This window comes from Lissotriton vulgaris, chromosome 3_1 (genome assembly GCF_964263255.1).
Source record: "Lissotriton vulgaris chromosome 3_1, aLisVul1.2, whole genome shotgun sequence".
In the NCBI taxonomy this organism is placed as follows: domain Eukaryota; kingdom Metazoa; phylum Chordata; class Amphibia; order Caudata; family Salamandridae; genus Lissotriton; species Lissotriton vulgaris.
Genome location: NC_141689.1, coordinates 953,630,605 through 953,653,694, shown reverse-complemented (window position 1 = coordinate 953,653,694; position 23,090 = coordinate 953,630,605). Strand labels below are relative to the sequence as shown.

The 23,090-nt window shown below is 44.6% G+C and overlaps 1 protein-coding gene across 1 annotated transcript in view; it reads right to left on the bottom strand.

The window, feature by feature from the left end:
* UBQLN1 (ubiquilin 1) overlaps positions 1–23,090 on the bottom strand; it is a 564,657-nt gene that overhangs the window by 466,995 nt on the left and 74,572 nt on the right. The window contains exon 2 of the mRNA XM_086961317.1: positions 11,372–11,523. Coding sequence (XP_086817443.1) covers positions 11,372–11,523 — 152 coding nt within the window. The remainder of the gene's footprint in view (positions 1–11,371; positions 11,524–23,090) is intronic.

Below are 23,090 nucleotides of genomic sequence, written 5' to 3'. Positions count from 1 at the left end.
AGGCAAATGTTTTTGACCAGCTTATCCATAGGGCATTCCCCTGGGATTGTCCCTCTGGTTGTCTCGATGCGAAGTATCGGCATTTTGCATTCTGGTGTGTTGCAAATAGGTCTATTGTTGGTGTTCCCCACCTCCTGAATAGCCTTTGCGTTTCCTGTGCATTGAGCTCCCACTCGTGGGATGCTGATGTCTGTCTGCTGAGCCTGTCGGCTTCCACATTGTCCTTCCCTGGTAGGTGTATGGCCAGTAGGTCTATTTTGAGGGGGATGGCCCATATCCATATTTCCTGCGCTAGGTTGGATAGTGCCACTGAATGTGTTCCTCCCCGTATGTTGATGTAGAACTTTGTTGTAGTATGGTCTGTTTGTATCAACACTCTGGTTGTACAGTTGTTTCTGGAAGGCCTTCAGGGCGAGCAGCACGGTCTTTAGTTCCAGGTAGTTGATGTGTCTGATCGCATCTGCTGGGGTCCACAGAGCCCTCACCTTGAGCTTGTTTATGTGTGCTCCCCATCCCATCTAGGATGCGTCTGTGATGGTCACCATTGGGGTTAGTGGTGTTAAAGGCTTCTATTTTGTTATGTTCTCCTTGTTCCACCACGTTATCTCTTCCTGCACTGTGTGCGTTACAACCATTAGATCTTCCCAACTTCCTGTAGCTAGTGACCATTGTTGTTGCAGCCATTCCTGGAATGGTCTCATGTGGAGCCGTGTATTGGGGACCAGGTGTATGCAGGATGCCATCTTCCTTATGATCTTGCTCGCTGTCCTCATACTGTTCCCCCAGTGTGTGGCGAATCCCAGGTCTGTCAGTGTTTCTGTGACCCGCTGCGCGTGTTCCCTGCATGTCCTGTGGGAACTTGCTTTTATTAGCCAGTGGTCGAGGTAAGGGTATACATGAATCCCTTCCCTCCGTAGGTGCGCTGCCACGGAAGAAAGGCATTTGGTGAAGACCCTTGGTGCGGATTTTAGTCCGAAGGCTAGGGCTGTGAACTGGTAGTGTTCTTTGTTGATGGTAAATCTTAGTAGATGTTTGTACGGCCTGTTCATGGGAATGTGCAGGTAGGTATCTTTGAGGTCTGTGGTGGACATGAAGTCTCCGACCCTTATCTGAGGAATGACCTCTTGTAGGGATGTCATTTTAGATTTTTGTGTTTTTATGTATCAGTTTAAGAACCTTCCATCCAGGATGGGTCTCAGCGTTTCGTCCACTTTTGGTACTGGGAAATAGTTTGAGTACAATCCCTTGTTTCTTTCTCTGAATGGAACTGGTTCGATGGCCTTCTTTTGGAGGAGTTCTTGTGCTTCCTCTAGGAGTAGCGCTAGTTATTTTGCTGAGTGCACCTTCCCTTTTAGTTTTCTGTTTGGTGGTTTATTTTCCAGTTCTATGCAGTATCCAAACTGTATGATGTGGAGTATCCATTTGTCTGTAGTTATCCTCTTCCATTCCTGGAAGAAATGTTTTAGCCTGCCTCCTACTTGTGTTACATGATTGTTGATGCTTGGTCCGTGTAACCCTCTTTTGTTGACCTTGTTGTGCCCCACCTTCCGAAGGGATCGTGTGGGTGGACATGGTTGGTGGGATGGAGTCACTTTGAGGTGGGTTGCAGGCCCCCTCTTTTTGCTTGCCCTCGTCAGTTTGCCCTCCCGCGAAAGGACTGGCCCGAGGTTGGTACTGCCAGGTTTGTTTTTGCTGGCCCTGATGCGCTTGACTGTCACCCTGGTAGGCCTGCTTGAATGTCTGGTTTGACGTTCCCGACAAGTTTCCCCCCCCTTCCGTTTCGTCTCCGTGTTGGGGTATCCCTGCTCATTCCTCTGAATAGCAAGCCCCCCATGGACCTTGCTGTCACATTCTCTTTTTTGAGCTGGGTGAGATTTTCATCCACTGGTGCCTCGAACAGTGTTTCTCCATTGAATAAGATGCTCAGAATGTTGTTCTGTACTTCCGGCTTGAAGCCTGAGATCCTCAGCCAGGCATGCCTTCTTTCTGTGACCCCGATCATCATGAGCCTGCTGGATGTGTCTGCCCCAATCAAGGCTGACTTCAGGCATGAATTTGCTACATTCTTGCATTCCTCCACCGGGTGCAACGCCCTTTGTTGGTATTGCTCAGGGAGATGTTTCAGCAGCTGTCCGACCTCGTCCCAAAGCTGGTATGCATGTCTGTTTAGTAGGGCATTAGAGTTTGCAACGCCCCAGTGCACCGCTGCATTTCTCTCTACTTTTCTCCCAGTTAGGTCCATCCTCCTACTTTCCTTGTCTGGTGGTGGGCCTGAGGTTGTTGTAACATTTGCCCTCTTCCTGGCTGTTGCGGCAATAATGGAGTCCGCCGTGACAGATCCTTGGATGTGGGGAGGGGGGGCGGTCCTTAGAGGAGTGCTTGTATTTCTCCTCCATCCTAGGTGCGACAGACCTGAAGTTTGCTGGGTCCTTGAATGCCTCCCTCCCTTGGTCCAGGACACTTGGAAGCATGGGGAGGAATTTACTTCTTGTTTGAGTGGGCAGCAGGGTCTCTAAAAGGCAGCAAGGTCTCTAAAAGGAAGCATGCCTTTGGTTTTTCTTCCTCCAGTTTGACTCCATAAGCCGTTGCCGCGTTCCTGATGACCATGATGAAGACCACAATGTCAGCTGGCAGCGAAGGCCTCGAGGGGTACGTCTCCACAGCCTCTTCTGGGCTCTCGGCGTCGAGGTCCTGCCACTCCAGGTCCTGTGCCACCGACGATGCCGAGCCGAAACTCGTGCGCTGGTCATCGTCGCCTTCCTCGTCGTAGTATAGGCCCTCTTCTTCTAGGTGTTCCTGGGGCTCTGGAGTTTTCGGCGGTTCTTCTGCGTTGAACTCTTCTTCCTCCTCCTCTATCTCGACGATCGTCGTCTGTGGTTTCCACGGAATCGTGAACTTTTTCATTTTTTCGTCGATCTCTCTTTTCCTTTGCAGGATGTTATCCATTTCAGCATCGAGCCTTCTCCATTTCCTCTCCATTTCAGCAGCCTGTTTGGAGTCCAGTGTTTCGGCCAACCTCTTCGACGTAGTTGTCGACGTCTAAGCAGCCTTCGGGACCTTCTCCTACAAAGTCAAGCGGTCCTTTTCGGGGACGTGCTTCGACGACCTTGGCTTTTCGCCAGCTTTCGCCGCCTTGCGAGTCCTTTTCGAAGGATCTGCTGAGCTGTTTGTCCCTGGATGCAGCTGCGGCCATCGAGATTTTCGGCGCCAGTGCTCCCTTCGTGGACTTAGACTCTGTTTTTCGAGAGTCTGTCGGGGTTTTAGGGGTCGAAGTCTCTCCTATATCTTTAGCTGTTTTCTTATCGGTCTCTACGACTGTGTAGTCATCTGGTCCTCCTCGTCGCTGGAGAGGCCCAGGCCCCGAAGTGACGGAGGTTGGCCTTTGCCTTGCATGCTGTAGTTGGCTCTTGTCTGTCTCTCTCTAACCCCGAGGGTCTTCGGGGTGAAGGCGGAGCAGGCGTTGCAATCCTTGCTCTCGTGGTCGACCGGTAGGCAGAGGGTGCATACCGGGTGCTGGTCCTTCTGCACGTACTTGTGGTGGCAGTTACAGCAGAATTTAAAAGGTGTTTTGTCCATTCCTGCGCTCAGGGGGCCCCCTGTGTGCGCATTCTCCACTGGACGTCGAAGTTCTCGAAGTTCTCCTTCTCGTCGTCCTGGTAGTTATCTTGTTTCTCGGTGTCTTCTCTAATCCTTTCAGTGTAGAATACGCTTTTTCCTCTTCTTTCCTCCAAAAACTCTGGAGCCTTTCGGTGATGATCCAGACCCAAATGCGGAAAAAAGAACCTGAAGATGGCGCCCAAAGGTGGGAGCTTCCGCAGGAAGCGCGCCAACGTCACAGGAAGTACACCAAAAGGTGGGATATCAACGCCCACCTGGGCTACAAAAAAAAAGAAGAAAGAAAAGACTATGATTCCGGACCCAACCACTAGACCCAGAATAATGCACAGAATAGTGAATCCAGAAAATTTCAAGCTGCAAAACCTAATTAACCCAGCGCATTTTAAGGGGGTTGTTTAGACCACAAATATTGACAGAGGCAATTCTTAATCTACCCATTCTCATTTGAGGTGTATAGTGCTTCTAATCTGTTCCTAATCCCGAACGATACAGTCTCAAAAAATTCAAGCTGCTGGATCAGGCCCCCTCCTAATCGCCACCCAAGACCCCCAAAAAAAGGCAGTACCACCTCCCCTTTTCCCCCAACCCTAGGCAAGAAAGGTCCGAAGACCCTTGCATTGCCTCCTGCATAATGCTGCTCCCCGCCGCCACCCATCAGGCTCCCCCAGAGCAAAAGTCAAGTATCAGCGTCTCAGTGAGGAGGCGGGTCCCACCAAGCAATGAGTGATTCCAGGGATGTTTGCTGGCCGGGAAAGGGTGGAAGAGAAAAGGAAAGACTGCAATTACTAGTAATTGCAAGATCCTGCTGGTGCTAGCTGTAGAGTACAAAGCTGGCAAGTCTGGGGAGCCTTTGCAGGGGGGGAACAGAGGGATCTGATAGTGCTATATCAGATAAGCAAAGAAGTGAGGAGAAACCTGTCAATGGCGGCTTGTCAAGTGACCCTAACCTCTTACTTATTTAGTGCAAGGTTGAAGGGACCCCAGAAGGCGGGGAATTTTCATTCCCCTTAAGGAAAACTCAGAGTTATCTAATCCCAGTGGAGGAGAGCTATCAGAGTTGGATAATCAGACAGCTCATCTTCTAACATCAGCACTCAAAAGCGGCTTTTCTCCCAAACTAGAAGAAAAAAGAAACAAGCATTTACAATGCAATGGTCTCGGCATTATTAAAGGTAGAGCTATTGGCATTGCTCATGGAATTTTTTTTCTTAAATCATAAATAAATGGCATTGTCATTTACATTGCTAATAGCTTAATCGTTAAATAAATGGCATTGTCATTTACAATGCCAATAGCTTAATCGCTGGCAAATGCATGACCTATTGCATTTACACCCACACAGAGCCACCTACACAGAGCCACACACACACAGACAGAGCCACCCACACAGAGCCACCTACAAAAAATGTTATCCACAGATAGAGCCACCTACAAAAAAAGCTATCCACAGAGCCACACACACACACAAACAGAGCCACACACACACACACACACACACACACAGCGCCACACACACACAAACAGAGCCACACACACACAAACAGAGCTACACCAGAGTCACACACACACCCAGAGCCCCCACACACCCAGAGCCCCCACACACACCCAGAGCCCCCACACACACCCAGAGCCACAAACACACCCAGAGCCACAAACACACCCAGAGCCATACACATCCATACCACATACACACCCAGAGCCACATACACATACACAGGAGAGCAAGCACAGCGAGGGGGCAGGAGAGCAAGCACAGCGAGAGGACAGGAGAACAAGCACAGCGAAGGGGCAGGGGAACCAGGGGGCTAATGGTTCTTGAGACATTTAACAGAACGATCTGTTATTTAAGCAGTTGTCCTTTTACTCTGTTTCTGACAACAATTTGGGTGCCTTTGTCGAGGCCAGCTCCCACCTCAGCAAATAACACACCTGCCAAAATTGTAACAGCCGAGGAACATGCATCCAAGTGTCAGCATGGGGTGTGCGCACAGAGAAGGGCTATGGACTTGTGTTTGTGCCGCGAAGCAGGGGGGAGTGTGTCTGGGTTATCTCAGGGTGAACACAACCAGCAACGAATAGTCCTTTTCGCAAGCAACATAAGCACCAAAACACGTCTGTGCAAAGCAGATCACACAAAGCAAACAGGGACCAGACTTTACACAGTCTTAATTGTGCACAGAATTGGTTTGTCCAATAGGCAAAGACCCCGTCACACATATTCTGCAAAAGGGCACGCAAACAGCAGGATTCTACAGCAAAATATCAACAAACACCTTTAGATGAGAAAAAACCCACTACCGGGCCACTTTTGAAGCGCTTTGAAGCTTGTGAAAGTGAGAGGCTGCCCTGATTTCGCAACAGCGTCTAAACGTGAAAAGTGCAGGACAGTGTCTCTATGAAGAACTAACTTCTCGGGCCTATGGTGCTCAGCAGTAGCTTTCCTTGGGGAGCATGGCGTCAAGTTCATCCTTGGCAGGCAGGGAGACGTCCCTCAGCTTTGTGGAGTGACAGAGTGCGGATCAGTACAGGGAGTCCTCTCAAAATTAACAATGCTACCCTATTCTTAATTGGGCCAGGGGGAAGTGCGCAGAGGACAAGTGCGCCCTAAATCCATGCACTCAGCTACGACCTCCCCGACCCCTCCCCGCGGATGCTCGCCAAGCAGGCTTCAAAATACAGTCATCAGGCTTCAGGGTAGGTTCGAGTAATGTTTTTAAAAATGCCACAGTTCTTATTTGCCAAATTAAGTTCTTTTAGGCAAGATCAGTGCTTTTGGCAAAGTTCCTGGAAAGTACGGTGCTTACTAGCACTTCTGGGAGCTTCGTAGCGCTTTTGTACGCTTCATACGGCTTTCAGGTAAGAGCCCCACTATACCTCACGCTTCTCGCGTGAGGCGGCGTACGGCACGATCAATGTAAATGGAAGGTACGAGGCGCACCAGCAGCCGTACTAAAAGCGCACTGTTCTCAGCGCACAGCTGAAATAAAACAAATGCAGCACAAATCATTTTTTTATTAGACGTGGCGTTCTCCGGTGGCTAGACACATATCAGCACATGAAAGATAAGCTACTGTTAAGATTTGAAAGAAGCAGGTGTGGACGTCACTGCCTGGAACTTTGTGCACAGTTTAATATTCGTGTTTGACTTCCTGGTGTTCCTAAAATCGCACTGGGGATTTTCAGAAGAGCATATTTTAGACGAACGCCCCCCCCCCCCCCCCCTCCCTATCCCCCACGTCTTTGCACCGCCTTGATTTTAACCGATCTGATTTATGATTTGTATGAAGAGCATAGGCCTGTAGTGCCTGGAAGTGTTAGTGCCTGTTTGTCAGTGAGCATTTAAGCTAGGGCACTTTACCCCCTTCCAAGTTGTTTTCTCTGGTGATGCCACCCTGCCCCAAAATGAAACACGTGTCAATATTTCTATTGTCACCAGCCTCGTTTGAGGTAAGTTTTTGTCAGAGTCCGTTGGTGCTTGAAGCGAAGAACCCTCCCCTTTATGGTTGGTAAAAGTGCTCTTCTGCGGCGGAGACAGGCACGTAGTGGCTTTTTGCCGCAGGAAACTTCTGCTGTCAAGGCAGAGATTAAAGTGCAAACAACTTAAGGACGGGGCCATGAAAAGTAGGCACTGCAAATGTCACAGGTGGAAAGAAAGAACTTGCAGATGTTGCCTGTTGCCTTCCTTCTTGCTCAATTAAACCAAGCCGAAAAGAAACTGTAGTAGTATATTGGGACCCACCTTTAGGGGCACGTCGGTGTATTTCCTGTTTCTGTATGACCAATGTATAACTATAAAGACAGATCAAAGTTCCCACTGTGTTAAACAGATGAAACATTGTTGAGTACAGTGCTATACATCATAAAAGGATTCCCTTTGTAGATTTTGAGCCCCCTTTGCTTCTTCTTATCTCTTCCCCATCACTCCCTCTTTCTCTTTGCCTTTCACCCCATTCATTTTCCCAGTCTAGATCACTCCCTCGCTTTCTTTCTCTCGCACACTTTTCAGTCTCTTTGCCCCCCATGTGTCTTCTTTTCTCTTTCTTTGTCACTTTTTTCTAGTTTTCTCTTGTTTTCTTTCTAGTTTACGTGCCTCCTTGATGTCCCAATATCACCTCTCTCTCTTTTTCACCTCACCTCTTTTCTCTCGCTCATTTTCTCTTTGATTCTCTACTTCTCCTTCTCACATTCACTTCCTCTCTCCCATTCACACATTCATACTCGGTTTAACAATGAACTCTTCCCGACCATTTATTATCGTGTCTCTTATATTATCAAAGGTATTTTTTAAACTTTAGCCACACAACATTGCGAATGCTGTGCGGTGTGGCTAAAAGAAACATTGGCAAAGCCATAGGTCACAACAATGCGACCTAATAGAGTTGTCAACGCTTTTTAAGAAGCGAGGCAAAGGCAGGAAAACCAAAATTCCCAGGATGGCAAAGTCCGGCTCAGTGTGTGTGTGTGTGTGTTAAGTCTGTGTGTGTTATGGGGGTGAGGGGGGAGGGAGGGGGAGTCGCGAGTGGGCCTCAGCTCTCCCCGTGCCAAGGTCTATTACAGAGACAACAGACCCACCTCTCCCCGCCACTTCCATGCCAAGTACAACCTTGTGTGTCTGAATCGAGCAGGAACGGAAGCAGCCGGTGCGCTGCAAACAAGTGGCATCGGTGGCTGTCACCAGAAGAGGTCTGTTCTTGTGCAACAAGAGCAGCTTCACTTGGGCAAACATGCATACCTAGGGCGCATTTACTTGTATTCACCAGCGGGCACTGTGCCTATATAACCCATAGTCTAAACAGTGGAAAGACAAAACAGTGGCACTTTGGCCTATCGGCCCGCCGCGCGCCTCGATAGGCAGGTGGAGGCTGGAATGACGCGCGCGCCTTGCCCCGCCCGGGTGTCCAGGGAGGACAAGCGCACGTGCAGAGACTTACACTGCTGCGGAATGCGGGGCCACCTAACTCGAGTCCCTGATGGTGCCTATTGGATCAGGTGTTTCTTAAAATCCCCATTAACCACCTGATAAACCGGTCCCCTATCTGCCGTGAGAGTGTTGCGGTGCACCCTGGTTTGTGGAATGGGGGCAGGGAGACGCCTGCAGCTTCCCTGGGAAAGGTGGAGACCTGCTCCTCGCTCGGGACGGTCGGGTTTGAGTTGGATAAACAAGGGACACAATTAAGATAGCGGCTGCAAACATCCGAAATTTTTCGGATTCGAGGACGTCACAGGTGGAAAGAAGGCCAAAAACACGCCCCCGAATCCAAAAGAGACGTGGCTTTATTGGAGTGACTCCCTCCAATGGCTGGCCTCCGTTTAGGAAGCCAGCCAATGGAGGAGAATGGAGGAGAGAGGCGGGTTCCAAGCCCCCTAACTCCAAAACATAAAATCTTCGGGACTCCGCCCCTCACTGCAGTGAGAGTTACGGTCCCTCGACCTAATAAAAGTGGAAGGGAGCTTGGTGCCAGACAATCAGAACCGGACCATATTCACTCTAGCCAACTAAAATGAGACCATTTAACTACTCACTTTCTTACTGAGGACGGCGGGCCCGATGGAGACGACAACACGGGGGGTAAATAAGCTGCTTGAGGAGCACAAGGCTGCAATGAAATCCTCTCCTTCAATGGGTTTGATATACTCTACTCTCAACCAGATGCAGGTGGAAGCTAGACAGGAGCACAAACGGGCCCACCTTGCAATGAAGAAGCTACGAGGAGCTATCAGGAAAGTAAACAAGACTTGCACTGAAATTTGAGAGAGAACTATGGCTTTGGAAGGGTGAGTGGTAGCATTAGAGGTTGGGACAGAAAGCTCTGTGCGGCAAGCCACAGCAAACGAACCTCGGATGATGGATGTCATGTGGAAGTTGGAAGACTTGGAAAATCGCCAACAGCGCAACAATCTGAGACTTTTGGGCATAATAGAAAATGCAGAAGAGGACATTAGAGGTTTTGAGTTGCGCTTGCTGAAAGGTAGTTTCCCCAAGTTAGTACATTGGGATTGTGATACAGAGGTGCAGCGCGTACATCGTTTCCTACTCCTGCTTAAACGAAGGAAGGGGCAGAACGGTAAGAATTAAAAGCCTAGAGTCCTTTTAATATTTTTGGGGAGTTTTCTCCTGCGACAAGCTGTGTTGATAAGGCGCGGGCAGAAGCACGACGTTCGGCCGAGGGGCACACTTTCTTTGTCAGCCCAGATTTTTTCGATACTACTGTGGAAAGAAGATGGTGGCTCCGGCAATTAATCTTGCTTTCAAAAGACAGGGTACGAGGTCTACTTACGAAGTCCGTCTGGGCTTAAAGTCATACATAGGGGAACCACTAGAGTATTCTCCTCTGAAATACAGGCACAGGATTTCCTACGAGAAATCTCGGAGACTAGGAATCAGAAGGAACCTGAGGGGTGATGTTGGATCTAGATAAATAAGTGCTCTTTTCACAAAAACATTTTGCACTCCACTATCTCTGAAGAAATTCTTGAGGAGGAAAATATACAATGCCAGAGAAAAGTGTAAATTATGTAGTGCATATAGCAGTAAACAGTGATAAAAATGAATTATCAATAACAGCAGGTGAATTTGGAGTGGCATTAAGACAGATATTTTGTTTACTCCTACAGTTTACTGGAAAAAAGGATCTTCTCAAAGTGTTTAAATTAAGTTTTTGTGCAAACTTCCAAATCATCAGGTTATTTTAAGCTTTTAAATGGGATGTCATTACCAGAAGCCATAGACCAACTTTGGAAAGGGAAGAAAGAACCTGAAAGTACGAGCAATAGATAAAGAGGCGAAGCATCACTCCTTCCTCACACTGCATTTCTCTTAGACCCAACTTTGAGAATGCAATAGTACAGACGTTGCAGTCTCTACTTAATTACCATAGTAATAATCCCTTTAGCGAAAGAAAAATGTGAAGAAACACTTGAGAGCATACATTCTCAACTTTCTGGTAGGTATGCTTTTAAATAACTAGTAGAGCAATAGAATATGATCAGTCAATGTATTCTGATGGTGGAACGTCATTGACAAGCTTACACGGAGAAGATCAACAGAGGGATGATTACTTTTGGAATTCGCTTATTACAATAATTTGTGTTGTGCGATCTTTAGTTAAACAGAACTAGTAAATGTGTATTTTCCCCATCTATAACAGCTAGTATACTAAGATCAAGAGGCTTTGGACTTGGAAAAAAACCTTTATGCACACAATATGCTAAATTATACATTTTTAAGGAATTGGTTATCTTTTTGCTAATGTATTACAGATTTATGAACATTTTAAATTCGCTTAAATCGAAAATGTTATTGATCAAAATCAGTTAAAGTGGCACATTTACTAAAAAGGCAATTTATTGCACAAACTCTGGGTTGAAGTAATGCTCTTTGATGATTTCTCAACTATCTTTGGTGTCCAAAAGTGAAATAACTCCCTTTTTTCTCTCTCAGGAAATTACATACTTTAAAATGTGGATTAAATATAACAGTTTTTGAACGAGACATAAAAAAATATGCAGTTGGTCATCACTATACAATGTTTTAGTAACACGCACCTTGCATAAACAATTACAATGATTGACAGAGATACCAGCAGTACCTCATACAGGGTTGGCTATGCTGTTGCATTCCTATTCAGGGGAAAGAGGCAAATGAACCCCCAAATCGGTATCCAACTACAATACATGCCAATCTGCAATAATATTCTTTTTAATTGAAGCATACTGCATGGACATTTTGTTTTGTAAGTTTCCATTAACGCACCTGTTTTGTGTTTTGATGACGAGGTGAACTGTTAGTCCATCATGGATGCCATGCTGGCTTAAAGTGTCTTGATCTTTTAAAATTTTTCCAGCAAAAATAAGAACCAGCTGGTCTATGTGGGATTTGAAACGCTTGGAAATGTCTTCCTTGAACTGTAAAAGAAAACAAAAGTCATATGATTATAAATTTTAAAAAGCAGCCAGTAATGTTCACAATTGGTAAAGAAATTGTTTTCATTTAAACAATTTGATAGATATATAGATATATAGATATATAGATATATAGATATAGATATATACACACAAACTTGTTCGTAGGCTGGTGGGAGGAGCAGGTGCCCAGGAGCTGCAATGTGGGACAGGAGAGTGGCAAGGCTGTATATTGGTACCGCTACATAGATGACCTATTCATTGTGTGGCATGGGGCAGTGAATACGGCAGTGAAATATATTGAGATCTTGAATGACAATGAGTATAACCTACACCTCTCAGGTTCCATTAGTCCGGTGGCAGTGGACTATTTGGACCTGAGGGTGTTCATTGATAGCGGCTAGATCCATACATCATTATACAGAAAGGAAACTGCTGGCAATTCCAGCCTATTTGCCAGCAGCAGCCACCCACCCCAGTTAGTCAGAAGTATTCCCTTTGGGGAACTGTTAAGACTCCGTAGGAATAGCTCACGGGACCAGGATTTTGAGGCGGCTGCCTCTGACTGCCTGGCACGATTCAGCCTCAGAGGGTATGATGAGGTACATCTTCAGAATACATTAAGCAAAGTGAGGAAAATCCAGAGAGCAGTACTTCTAAGGGGAAAAAACGATGAACAAGGAATTCAGTAAGGAAGGCAAATTTAGGATGGTGACCCCATATTCATCGGGAGCAAATCGATTGAAAGCTATGATGAGGAAGAACTGGCACATACTCCTCACAGATAATGTGCTGAAAGATGATTTGCCGCCGCATCCCCTGGTGATCTTTAGCAGGGCTAGGTCACTAGGAGATTCACTGGAAAATTGCCACTTAGACAAACCTAGTGTTAAGGTGAACACTTTGAAGGGAATGAGTGGTTTTTACCCGTGTGGCCGGTGTAAGGCCTGTGCAGGAAGCAAAAGGGTCCTGAACTATGAGATACAGGACACAGGAAGGTTAATGAAGATATTGAAATTTATAACTTGCAGTACCACCTATGCGGTTTATTGTTTGGTCTGCCCGTGTGGTTTGCGCTACGTTGGGAGCACGATCAACCAATTGAAGCTGAGGATATTAGAGCACCTCCGAGCCATCGACAAGGCGGATCCTGCGTACCCGGTGGCTCGGTACTTTGCTGAACATCACAGTAAAGATAGAAGTAAAATGCAATTCTTTGGCCTTGACTGTGTACCATATAATGTGAGGGGAGGGGACAGATTAAGGCGGGTGAGGAGGCTTGAATCAAGGTATATTATCGATTTATCGACTAAACATCCTAGAGGTCTAAACAGTGGGGAAGAGATGGCAGTGCACCTAGGAAAACGAGTTAAGATGGTCTGCTGCTGCATGTTTCTGCTGTGTATATTGTTGAGCTCTGATTTGTGATTTTTGGTCATTGTGGAAATATGATTTCTGTCCTTGCAATAGGAGGGTCTTTTGTAATGGAAAAGATTAGAAGCTAAAGACCTTTTGCTATATATATCATGAAATTTGAATAACTGTTTTACATATCTTTCTTCGGATGAATTGAAAAAAGTGCTGAGATAGAGAAAGTAACAATGAATAATGAATTAGATTAATTTTGTCAGCTTTGCAGGTAGTTTAGAAAGCTTTGGGTAGATAAATGTACTTACAAGGGATAATTGCCGATCCAGGGCAAGATCATGTGGTATGTTCCATCTATATGTTTATTTACCATTTGCATCTTTGAAAACCAATATATGGTTAGATAATTGGGAATGTTTTCATGCACTGCATTGCTCATTCAAAGATGGTGGTGTAATTCGACATAAATGGTATAGTCTTTTGTTGGTTGTCACTACATTTGCAAAGATTTATCAGTAGTCATGAGTCAAGTGTCATTGACACTGACGAAGGCTAAAAACGCTGAAAAGCGTTTGTTGTTTGCATAATAAAGATCGTTGAAACGGACATCACAGGAGTGCGGCTTTCCTACTTTCTAACGAGAGGAGGTTGTGTGTGATATATATATATATCCATATTAATATACTAAAGAGAGAGCTCAAACCTTTGAGGCGGGTAATCTCAGGAACCACAGCACCAATCACAAAACCCAATACAGCGTTGGAAAGGGCAGCTGCAGCAGAAGGACATAGGCTATGCAGATGCCCACCATATACATTTAAAAGGTAAAAGAACCGTGCCAGAAAAGTAGTCCCTTGTGGGCGTGTCTGCGTTGTGCTGGGGGCGTGACAAATGCTGGGGGCGTGTGGTACGTTCCGCCCTTCATGCCATGTCTCATATTGTGTGCTAATCCCACCCTGCTCCCTTTAAATACCATTGCACCCCATAATCATAACCCACCCTTACTCCTTAAAATACCCCAACACCCTTAAACACTAACCCATCTTAACCCTATAAATATACTCTGTACCCCAAAACCCAAACCTATCCCTAAACCCTAAAAATACCCCTGGACCTCAAAACCCAAACCTAGCCCTGAACCCTAAAAATACCCCTGTACCTCAAAACCCAAACCTAGCCCTGAACCCTAAAAATACCTCTGTACCTCAAAACCCAAACCTAGCCCTGAACCCTAAAAATACCCCTGTACCCCAAAACCCAAACCTAGCCCTGAACCCTTAAAATACCCCTGTACCCCAAAACCCAAACCTAGCCCTGAACCCTTAAAATACCCCTGTACCCCAAAACCCAAACCTAGCCCTGAACCCTAAAAATACCCCTATACCCCAAAACCCAAACCTAGCCCTGAACCCTAAAAATACCCCTATACCCCAAAACCTAACCCTGAACCCTAAAAATACCCCTGTACCCCAAAACCCAGACCTAGCCCTGAACCCTAAAAATACTCCTGTACCCCAAAACCCACACCTATCCCTAAAACTACCCCTGTACCCCATAACCCAAAACTATATCGGAACCCTTAAAATACCCAAACACCCCAAAACATATACCCCTATACCTATACTTACCTTATCCAAACATTTTAAAAAACATGCTTTTCCCATTCATGCATTTACAACGAATCTCGTAAATGTATGCGTGGTAAAAGCATATCAAATGTAATGCCATGCGTTATAATGGCATTGCGGAGTCATGGTACTTTCGTAATGAAAGTATGCGGAGTGATGGTATGCGGAAAGAAAGTTGCGGAATAATGGGTGTTTACCCTCCCCCGGTAAGTACATTAGTGTCATGGCGGCCCACATCTCCAGCAACATACTCATATTTTTTCACCACCCATTTGAAAAATGCACAGGTCTCTCTCATTGATGGCCAGCACCGACATACACTTTTAGACACACCTCCCGCCACAGGTTCCAGAATTGCGAACTTAAGAGCTGGGGAGCTACGTTCGAATCTCGGCATCAGCTCAACATCCTGTGATTCCAGGCAAATCGCTTTGTCTCCCTGTGCCTACCACAAATGAATGTGTTCTTCTGTAATGTAAATTGTGCTCATGCCATGTTGTTGAGTTAACGCTATATAATATTGCAAGGAAAAATAAAGTAGGGAAACTCTAGTTCACACACTACTAAACGTGCACTCTTAAGTGCATCAGCAGTGCACTGTGAATCGGAGCGTTTCACAGGCCTGTCACAGATCAGAAATGCTATCAAAACGAAATCCTACAAAACAATATACTACTGGCCGGCAGCAATTCATACCCGGACAACGTTGGGTTGGAATATGGATGGAGATAGATATATATATATATATATATATATATATCAGGTGGGTTTATTTCAGCAAATGCATTTTGGCATCAAGCCTTCTTCAGTGCTGATCGTCTAGGCATTTGGCATCATACAGATTTTGAATGCTCATTTGCAGGATCTTATTGGAGGCACAAAAAGTCATGGGCAGCGACGAAGGACTAATTGGGTTAAGGTACGATACCTCTCTCCCTGGCGGCCATGATAGCATGTCTTTGATGATTTCTAGCCTAATGGTAAACATTCAGATATTTTCATGTAGGCATTCTCAGTCTATCATAGACACTTAATGATTGCAATGTTAGATGATGCTCACATGCCTCATGCCGCCTCCGGTCCCCCGAGGCTGAATCAACCATTGCGCCTCTCGGTTGTGCCGGTACCACAGTCAATTGTTCCTGTTCCTCGCCAGCCTCAGATTCAAATGTTGCATCCCACAGGCTTCAGTATGGATTACTGACAACCTACAATTCGATAATTGGCAGCGGTAGCTGACCGGATAGCTCTCTTTGATCCTCGGCGGTTCAGGCAGCATTAAATAAACGCTCCAAGTCTTACCCATAAGCTGCTGAACTCGCAGCGGGTGCCCTTCATCTCAGACGTGTGGGTAACTCACGTTAAAATATTCAAGCTCCAAGAAAGATGCAAAGCACTCTCGGGGCAAGTTTCAGGTGGGTTTATTTCAGCAACTGCATTTCGGCATCAAGCCTTCTTCAGTGCTTATCTTATTGGAGGCACACAAAGTCATGGGCAGCGACGAAGGACTAATAGGGTTAAGGTATGATACCTCTCTCCCTGGCGGCCATGATAGCATGTGTTTGATGAAACGCGTTTGTTGTTTGCATAATAAAGATCGTTGAAACTGACATCACCGGAGTGCGGCTTTCCTACTTTCCAACGAGAGTAGGTTGAGCCGGATAGAGAGATATATATATATATATACATATATATATATACACTCACTGAAAAAACCATAGGTTTCACACATGTTCTAGTTAGCTTGACATTCCACTCATACAAAACCATTGAAATTCCCCCAGTGGAGTTAGTTCAGCTAACTATAACTCGCACGCCCGCAATGCACTGCTGATGACGTCACATACTACATCGCTCACGACATGGTCAGTGACATCACTGATGACATCTCAAATGACATCACTGATGACATCATCCTTGTGAAAAAGTGGCAGACCTCCTGTCACCCTAATATAACCTTTGATAGACACAATCAAAAATAGAAACTAAACTTTTCAAAAAAATGGATACCAATACCAGTTACAACAACCTATTCAGTAATTCCATCATCTACATACATATCCACTCATTCACCAACAGTTTCTATATAGTCACTCATACATGTACTCACTCATTATATCTACTCATACACCTACACATCCTGTTACACACTGATACTCATCCATAGAGTTACTCACAAACATACTCATACATGCAAATAAACTATCAAACATCCATAAACTTGCATATACAGCTATACACACACCACTACACTTACTTCTACAGACACGTACACATGCTTACTCTTAAACAATCACTTATAGAAACACATATTTATACAGAACCTCTTCTAATCTCTCACTCTCGCATATACTCACTTATATACATCAATACTCACATATACTAGTTTAAAACATATGTAGTTACTCATGAAGATACTATTGAGGCAGTCATTCACTCACTAACACACCCATACACACACTCATCCACCCATACAGTCCTGCACACATGCGGTATTCAAAACACATACAAACAGTGAGTCAGTCATTCATGCATCTGTGCACTAAGTAATACCCCCCAACAAACCATACAGACACTAATTCTGATACTCAAAAAAACCAACTAATAACCCATATAGACACTCATGTAGCTATTCACCAACCCATGCAGCCACTTATAGACAAAGTGAGACACTGATACAGATATTTACATATTTAAAGATTACTCGCTAAAACATGTATACGCTAAGATACACTTAATAAGTCAGTTATACAATCAATTTTACAAAAAAAACATCCATTTAGACACATTTACCCATTTATTTTTCCATCGACCTTTAGATATACATATATAAAAAATATGTATTTTTCAGAAAGACACACATTCACTGGATGATGTCATTTGAGATGTCATTTGAGATGTCATGAGTGATGTCATTTGAGATGTCATTTGAGATGTCATGAGTGATGTCATTTGAGATGTCATTTGAGATGTCATTTGAGATGTCATGAGTGATGTCATTTGAGATGTCATGAGTGATGTCATGAGTGATGTCATGAGTGATGTCATGAGTGATGTCATGAGTGATGTCATGAGTGATGTCATGAGTGATGTCATGAGTGATGTCATGAGTGATGTCATGAGTGATGTCATGAGTGAGGTCATGAGTGAGGTCATGAGTGAGGTCATGAGTGAGGTCATGAGTGAGGTCATGAGTGAGGTCATGAGTGAGGTCATGAGTGAGGTCATGAGTGAGGTCATGAGTGAGGTCATGAGTGAGGTCATGAGTGAGGTCATGAGTGAGGTCATGAGTGAGGTCATGAGTGAGGTCATGAGTGAGGTCATGAGTGAGGTCATGAGTGAGGTCATGAGTGAGGTCATGAGTGAGGTCATGAGTGAGGTCATGAGTGATGTATTTCTGCCAGCCCAGCGCCTGTATTAAGGTGCATTCACCGACAGCGCTGGCCTCACGGGAGCATGCTGCGAGGCCTGAGTTACTCTCCCCTAGGGTCGCCTAATTAGAGCAGGACCCCTTGGCCCTCTTTGTACCCGACCCAGAGAGGTTGTATTTGCTTTTTATGATTTGAATGAGCATTTAGACTTTTTTCTTTCTGTGTAGTACCTTGTTTAGGTCCTGATGAATCGCCGGTTGGCGAGAAACATGTTGACCACACCAGGGGGTTGAGTTAGTTTGCTGTACACCCTCACAACTTCTAGCTCCCCTCCCACCCCTTTTAACCAGGGAATCAGCCACGATAATAAAACTCAGTGTGGACTGACTACCCTTTTTAATCCTCACTCACTTTCGCACCGACTACACTCTCTTTCATCCTCACTCACACTCACCATCGGCAAGGAACAAAAGAACTCCGCCAAAAGAGTGCCTTTGGGCACTCCGTCAGACATTGCAGCGCCGGTCTGACGAGGGGCAGTGAGCCGATGATGACACTGGACATCCTTCAGTCAGGGTGTGTTTCACACCTAACGCTCTGGGTGTGTGAGGCTCTCTAGTTCCGATAAGGGAACCCTTCCAACTCCTTGACTTCTAATCACTCTCTTCTCCACACATTAATACCCTCCCCGGGGAACTTTGTATTCTTCTGTGTGGTCATGAGTGATGTATGTCATGAGTGATGTATGTCATGAGTGATGTATGTCATGAGTGATGTATGTCATGAGTGATGTATGTCATGAGTGATGTATGTCATGAGTGATGTATGTCATGAGTGATGTATGTCATGAGTGATGTATGTCATGAGTGATGTCCCTGACCATGTCATGAGTGATGTAGTATGTGACGTCATCAGCAGTGCATTGCGGGCACGCGTGTTATAGTTAGCTGAACTAACTATAAGAGGGGAATTTCAATGGTTTTGTATGAGTGAAATGTCCAGCTAACTAGAACATGTGTGAAATCTAAGGTTTTTTAAATGCTAATTCCTAACTATAATGTGAGTGAAACCTATGCTTTTTTCAGTGAATGTATATATATACTAGTCAACCCAGAACATGCAACTTGGATTACCTCAAGTAAGGTGGATAAAAAGAGCACTCTTTCGTTATAGTCTTACAGCAGTCCAAAACAAGGAGTAAATAAAGACACGTGCAAGTGTGAAATGTTTATTTCTAACTCTTAATCTCATGCGCAGTACCTTAGATAATACAACCGAACATATTATCAGAAACAAGGTTGTCAGCATTGTTACTATTCCATAAAATACAAAGGAAGAAAGCATCTTATATTGCTAACGGGAAACAGGTTTAAAATATACCTACATTTCACCCTCCCTACCTACCAGGTTAGTTTATAACTACAGAAGGTTTCATTGGATTACATGGATGGCTCCATACCTCTGGTACTCCGCAGAAGTGGATCACATTGAGTTCTGCACAAACTGTCAGGATACGAATGTTCTCCAACTGTGTGTAATAATGCCTCCGCAATACATTATTAAACGCGCCAGTATCAGACGTGGCCACAGCTGCATATGTGTTATAGGTCGAACGTGCGAGGATGATTCCGAATAACAGACACAGTATCCAAGATAACCTTGATGTTCCATGCTCTCACTATACACACTAAACTAGCGAGGCAGTCTAGAAATGTAGCATGACAAATTATTCTCATGTGAAACAAAACACTCAGCCTTCTCTAAACAATATCACAAGTGTGTGTCGTGTGCAAAGCAGAGCAGGAAAGTAAAAATGGCGTTTAATCTTCTAATAAACCCATGCTAACTTAACACGGTTTGAGTGCAAGGCTCAGCCCACGACACCCTCCCTCGGTCGAAGCACGTGATATAAACGTGGGCGAATTAGGAACGCAAAGTCCAAGCCTGAAAAGCAGAGTCAAGTTCAAATTTGCATAAAAAATTATTCGCTGTTTGATAGAAAACAGTAACTAAATAATAAACAATAGGTAGAAAAATCAAAGTCTTAATCCAACAGCTTATAAGCACAGTATGTAGCAACAGCCTCCAAGAGGAAGTCATTGTTCTCATCTGAAAACATTTCAGCCATCCAATTCAATAGTGAGAATGAACATACATGTTCCTCAACGACCGGAGCCTTTATCACCATCGGAGGAAAACTTGGTTCATCTTCAATGTAACTGCGTGCCAAGAAGTCATGCGCCGCCGCAAAAACATTCCAACGTCCCATTATTCCATGTATTGCTGCTAAGGCCATAATCCCACTGCCAGAACAGAGCAAGTCATGAACCACTAAGGGACTCATCAGCTTGTCATAATCAGAGTTGGGAGACACTGTACTGCAGAGACACAAATCTAGGGCCCAGTCGAAATCGCAGCTCACGCAATGGAAGACAGGTTGAACGCATGTGAAAAAGGAAAATCGAAACGATAATGCATAAACTGCACTCAATGTAGCCAGAGGCAGCGCTCCGTAATAACTAAGCATTCGGTTCCGGAGCCGCAACAGCCGGGACATACTAATGCGAGTATTAAGCGGAATTCACCAAAGATGCTGAAAAACATCGAATGAAAAAATGCATAGAAGACAGCAAATATACTTTGAAAAGAAGTCACATGGCCACTGCTTTTAACTTTAAAAAAGTAAGGTAACCCCGTAGTCAAGGACGCATTAAAGATACTCTGAATTAACTCCCCAAAATACAGAGGCACCTCTCTATTTAATAAATCATACACTTCTGTGCGGGTGTTAGCTACATGAAGGACAAATGTTTCTCTAGCAGATGTACGAGCGACCTCTTTTTAAGACAATAGAGCTCTTATAAGGCTCATTTGGTTGACTCTTCTTTCAAGGTCGGAATCGACGGCTAGATGGAAACCTCTAGCTTCCCATGCAGAGGAGTAAACAACTTTTTTATGGCAAACCAGGCGCTCAGTTACCATAATCATGTAACCCGATGACTGCTAACATTGCACAACAATCTGCATTATTTCAAATTAAATAACTCACGTTTCCAGTAAACTGAACTTTGGTATGATAGCAGGTGTCGGAGTGCCTTTCAAAACTCAGGCCAAATTAGGCGCATCTTGATTACAAAGGCCATGCAATTGTATGTGTCTACAAATTAAGGAGTGGTTTGGTGCTATTGTGCAATCCTCGCCATTTACATAGACTTCTTTTCCCTCACTCAGGCACCTATATGTAAATTATAATAACCAAGCTTCATGCAGATAAGCGCTGCCTAAAGATCCACATCTGCCTATAGCAGAGTATTTCATGCAAACCTCAAACTTAAACAGGCTAAAAAGTAACGTTATGATACCGTGGATAAACCACACAGCTGAATCGGATCTCCAATGAGTGACCACTCCTAACCATTCTCATAGCGCGCCCTTTGCTCTGATTTGAGAGTGATCGCACCATAATCTGTACTGCTAATCATTCTCAGCGTACGCTACGAATACGCTTTCACGTTACACGGCGCATCAAAACTTCCGTGTGACGTCATGTACGACGGTCCGTACGCAAAGACGCAAATGTTTTTAATGGTTTAAAAACATATATTTATTGAACATAAGACATTATCTAGGATAATTATGAAAAAAAAAAAATTAAGTTACAATAATCCTATATTACTTTTAAAAGCAATTACACAAATCACGGTGAAAAGTCATGCGTACTCGCATCGTAAGAGCACCGTAATCACAGCTTAAGCGTACGCAAAGCCATGTGACTTTAAAAGAAGAGATTTGATTGGTTCATAACACTTCCTATTACAACTGTTGAAACTTCCGTCCCATTTTAACAATTCTACTTTGACTTTCTACGAAGAAGCATCTCTTCTGAGAATCTTGTCAAATAGAACAAAGTTTACCATAATAACAGCAATGGGCTCATCCTCCAGCCATTCTTCAGAAGAATATTTCATTCCTAAAGAACCTCCAAAGAAGAGGAAAGAAGCTCTAATTTGGCAGTTTTTAACTTTTCCAGAAGTACAAAAAAAGGTTAATGCTCCAAAAGTAACCTGTAAAATTTTACAAACTCTTTCAAGGGGTGATCCATCTCAAAAATACTCGTTTGGCACAGCAAATATGGAGCGACACGTGAAGAACTTACACCCCAACAAATTTGCTCGAGCTGCAACAAAGAGGTTGAAGGACAACCCACCTGCTGCTGCACCAAGCACATCAACTGCTGCACCAGCATTTTCAGCAAGCAGTCCACACCCACAAATTCATCCTGATTTTGCTCAAGTTAAAATTCTATACATTTATTGCAATAAACCTTTGTGTTATGGGAAAAAGTCTATTGACCTGATAAAACGCAGGAGCATCGCTGTCCTCGACATTACTTTTTTTCTTCCATTCTTTTGTTCCTGTTGGACACTTCCAAGCCCCTCATTAAGAAAAAAATTGACCCCGGGATTTAGCCCCCCCGAGAGCTAATTAAGAATAAAACAAATTTCTAGTTTTTTTCCTATTCCACCGCGTACGAGTACAATACGCGTAAAACACTTTTTTTAATTGAAAAAAAATAATAATTTGCGCCTAAAGATCCATGTGGGACCCCCTGAGCAGGCCTAGAGGGTCCACATGTTTTTACCCGGCCCCCTTTCCTTATTTTTCAACTTTCTTTTACTGTTTTCTTGTGACTCTGTGCTACCGAGGCACAAGATGGCTGCCAACACTTCCTGGTTTGGAGTGTTGACAGACAGTTTACATCCAATCAGCCTGCAGCTCGTGCTCGTACTTGGTCTCTAGATATCGCTATGATTTTCTCAGGAACTACTGAAAGGATTTACACCATTCAACAAAAAGCACAATCTGCGAACCGAACTCTACCTCTCTGCCAAATTTGGTGTAATTCCGTTCAGGCTGTAGCCCTGGCTAAAGGTCCCTATGGAAAATTGCATGGGGAAAACACTTTGAGACTCCCCTTTTCCTCGTCCTCCACTTGACGAATCATACCCAAACTTTCAGGGAAGGAGCGGAGCAGGCTATTTTTGGAAACTAGGTCCTAACCGACCGATGGATGGATGGATGGATGGAAAATATATATATATATATATGTACAATCAGGGTGCAGAAGGTCCAACACCAACTCCAGCAGAAGAACTAGCTTTTTTACGCCTACAACGCCTCAGAACACTGCGCCCAAGAAACA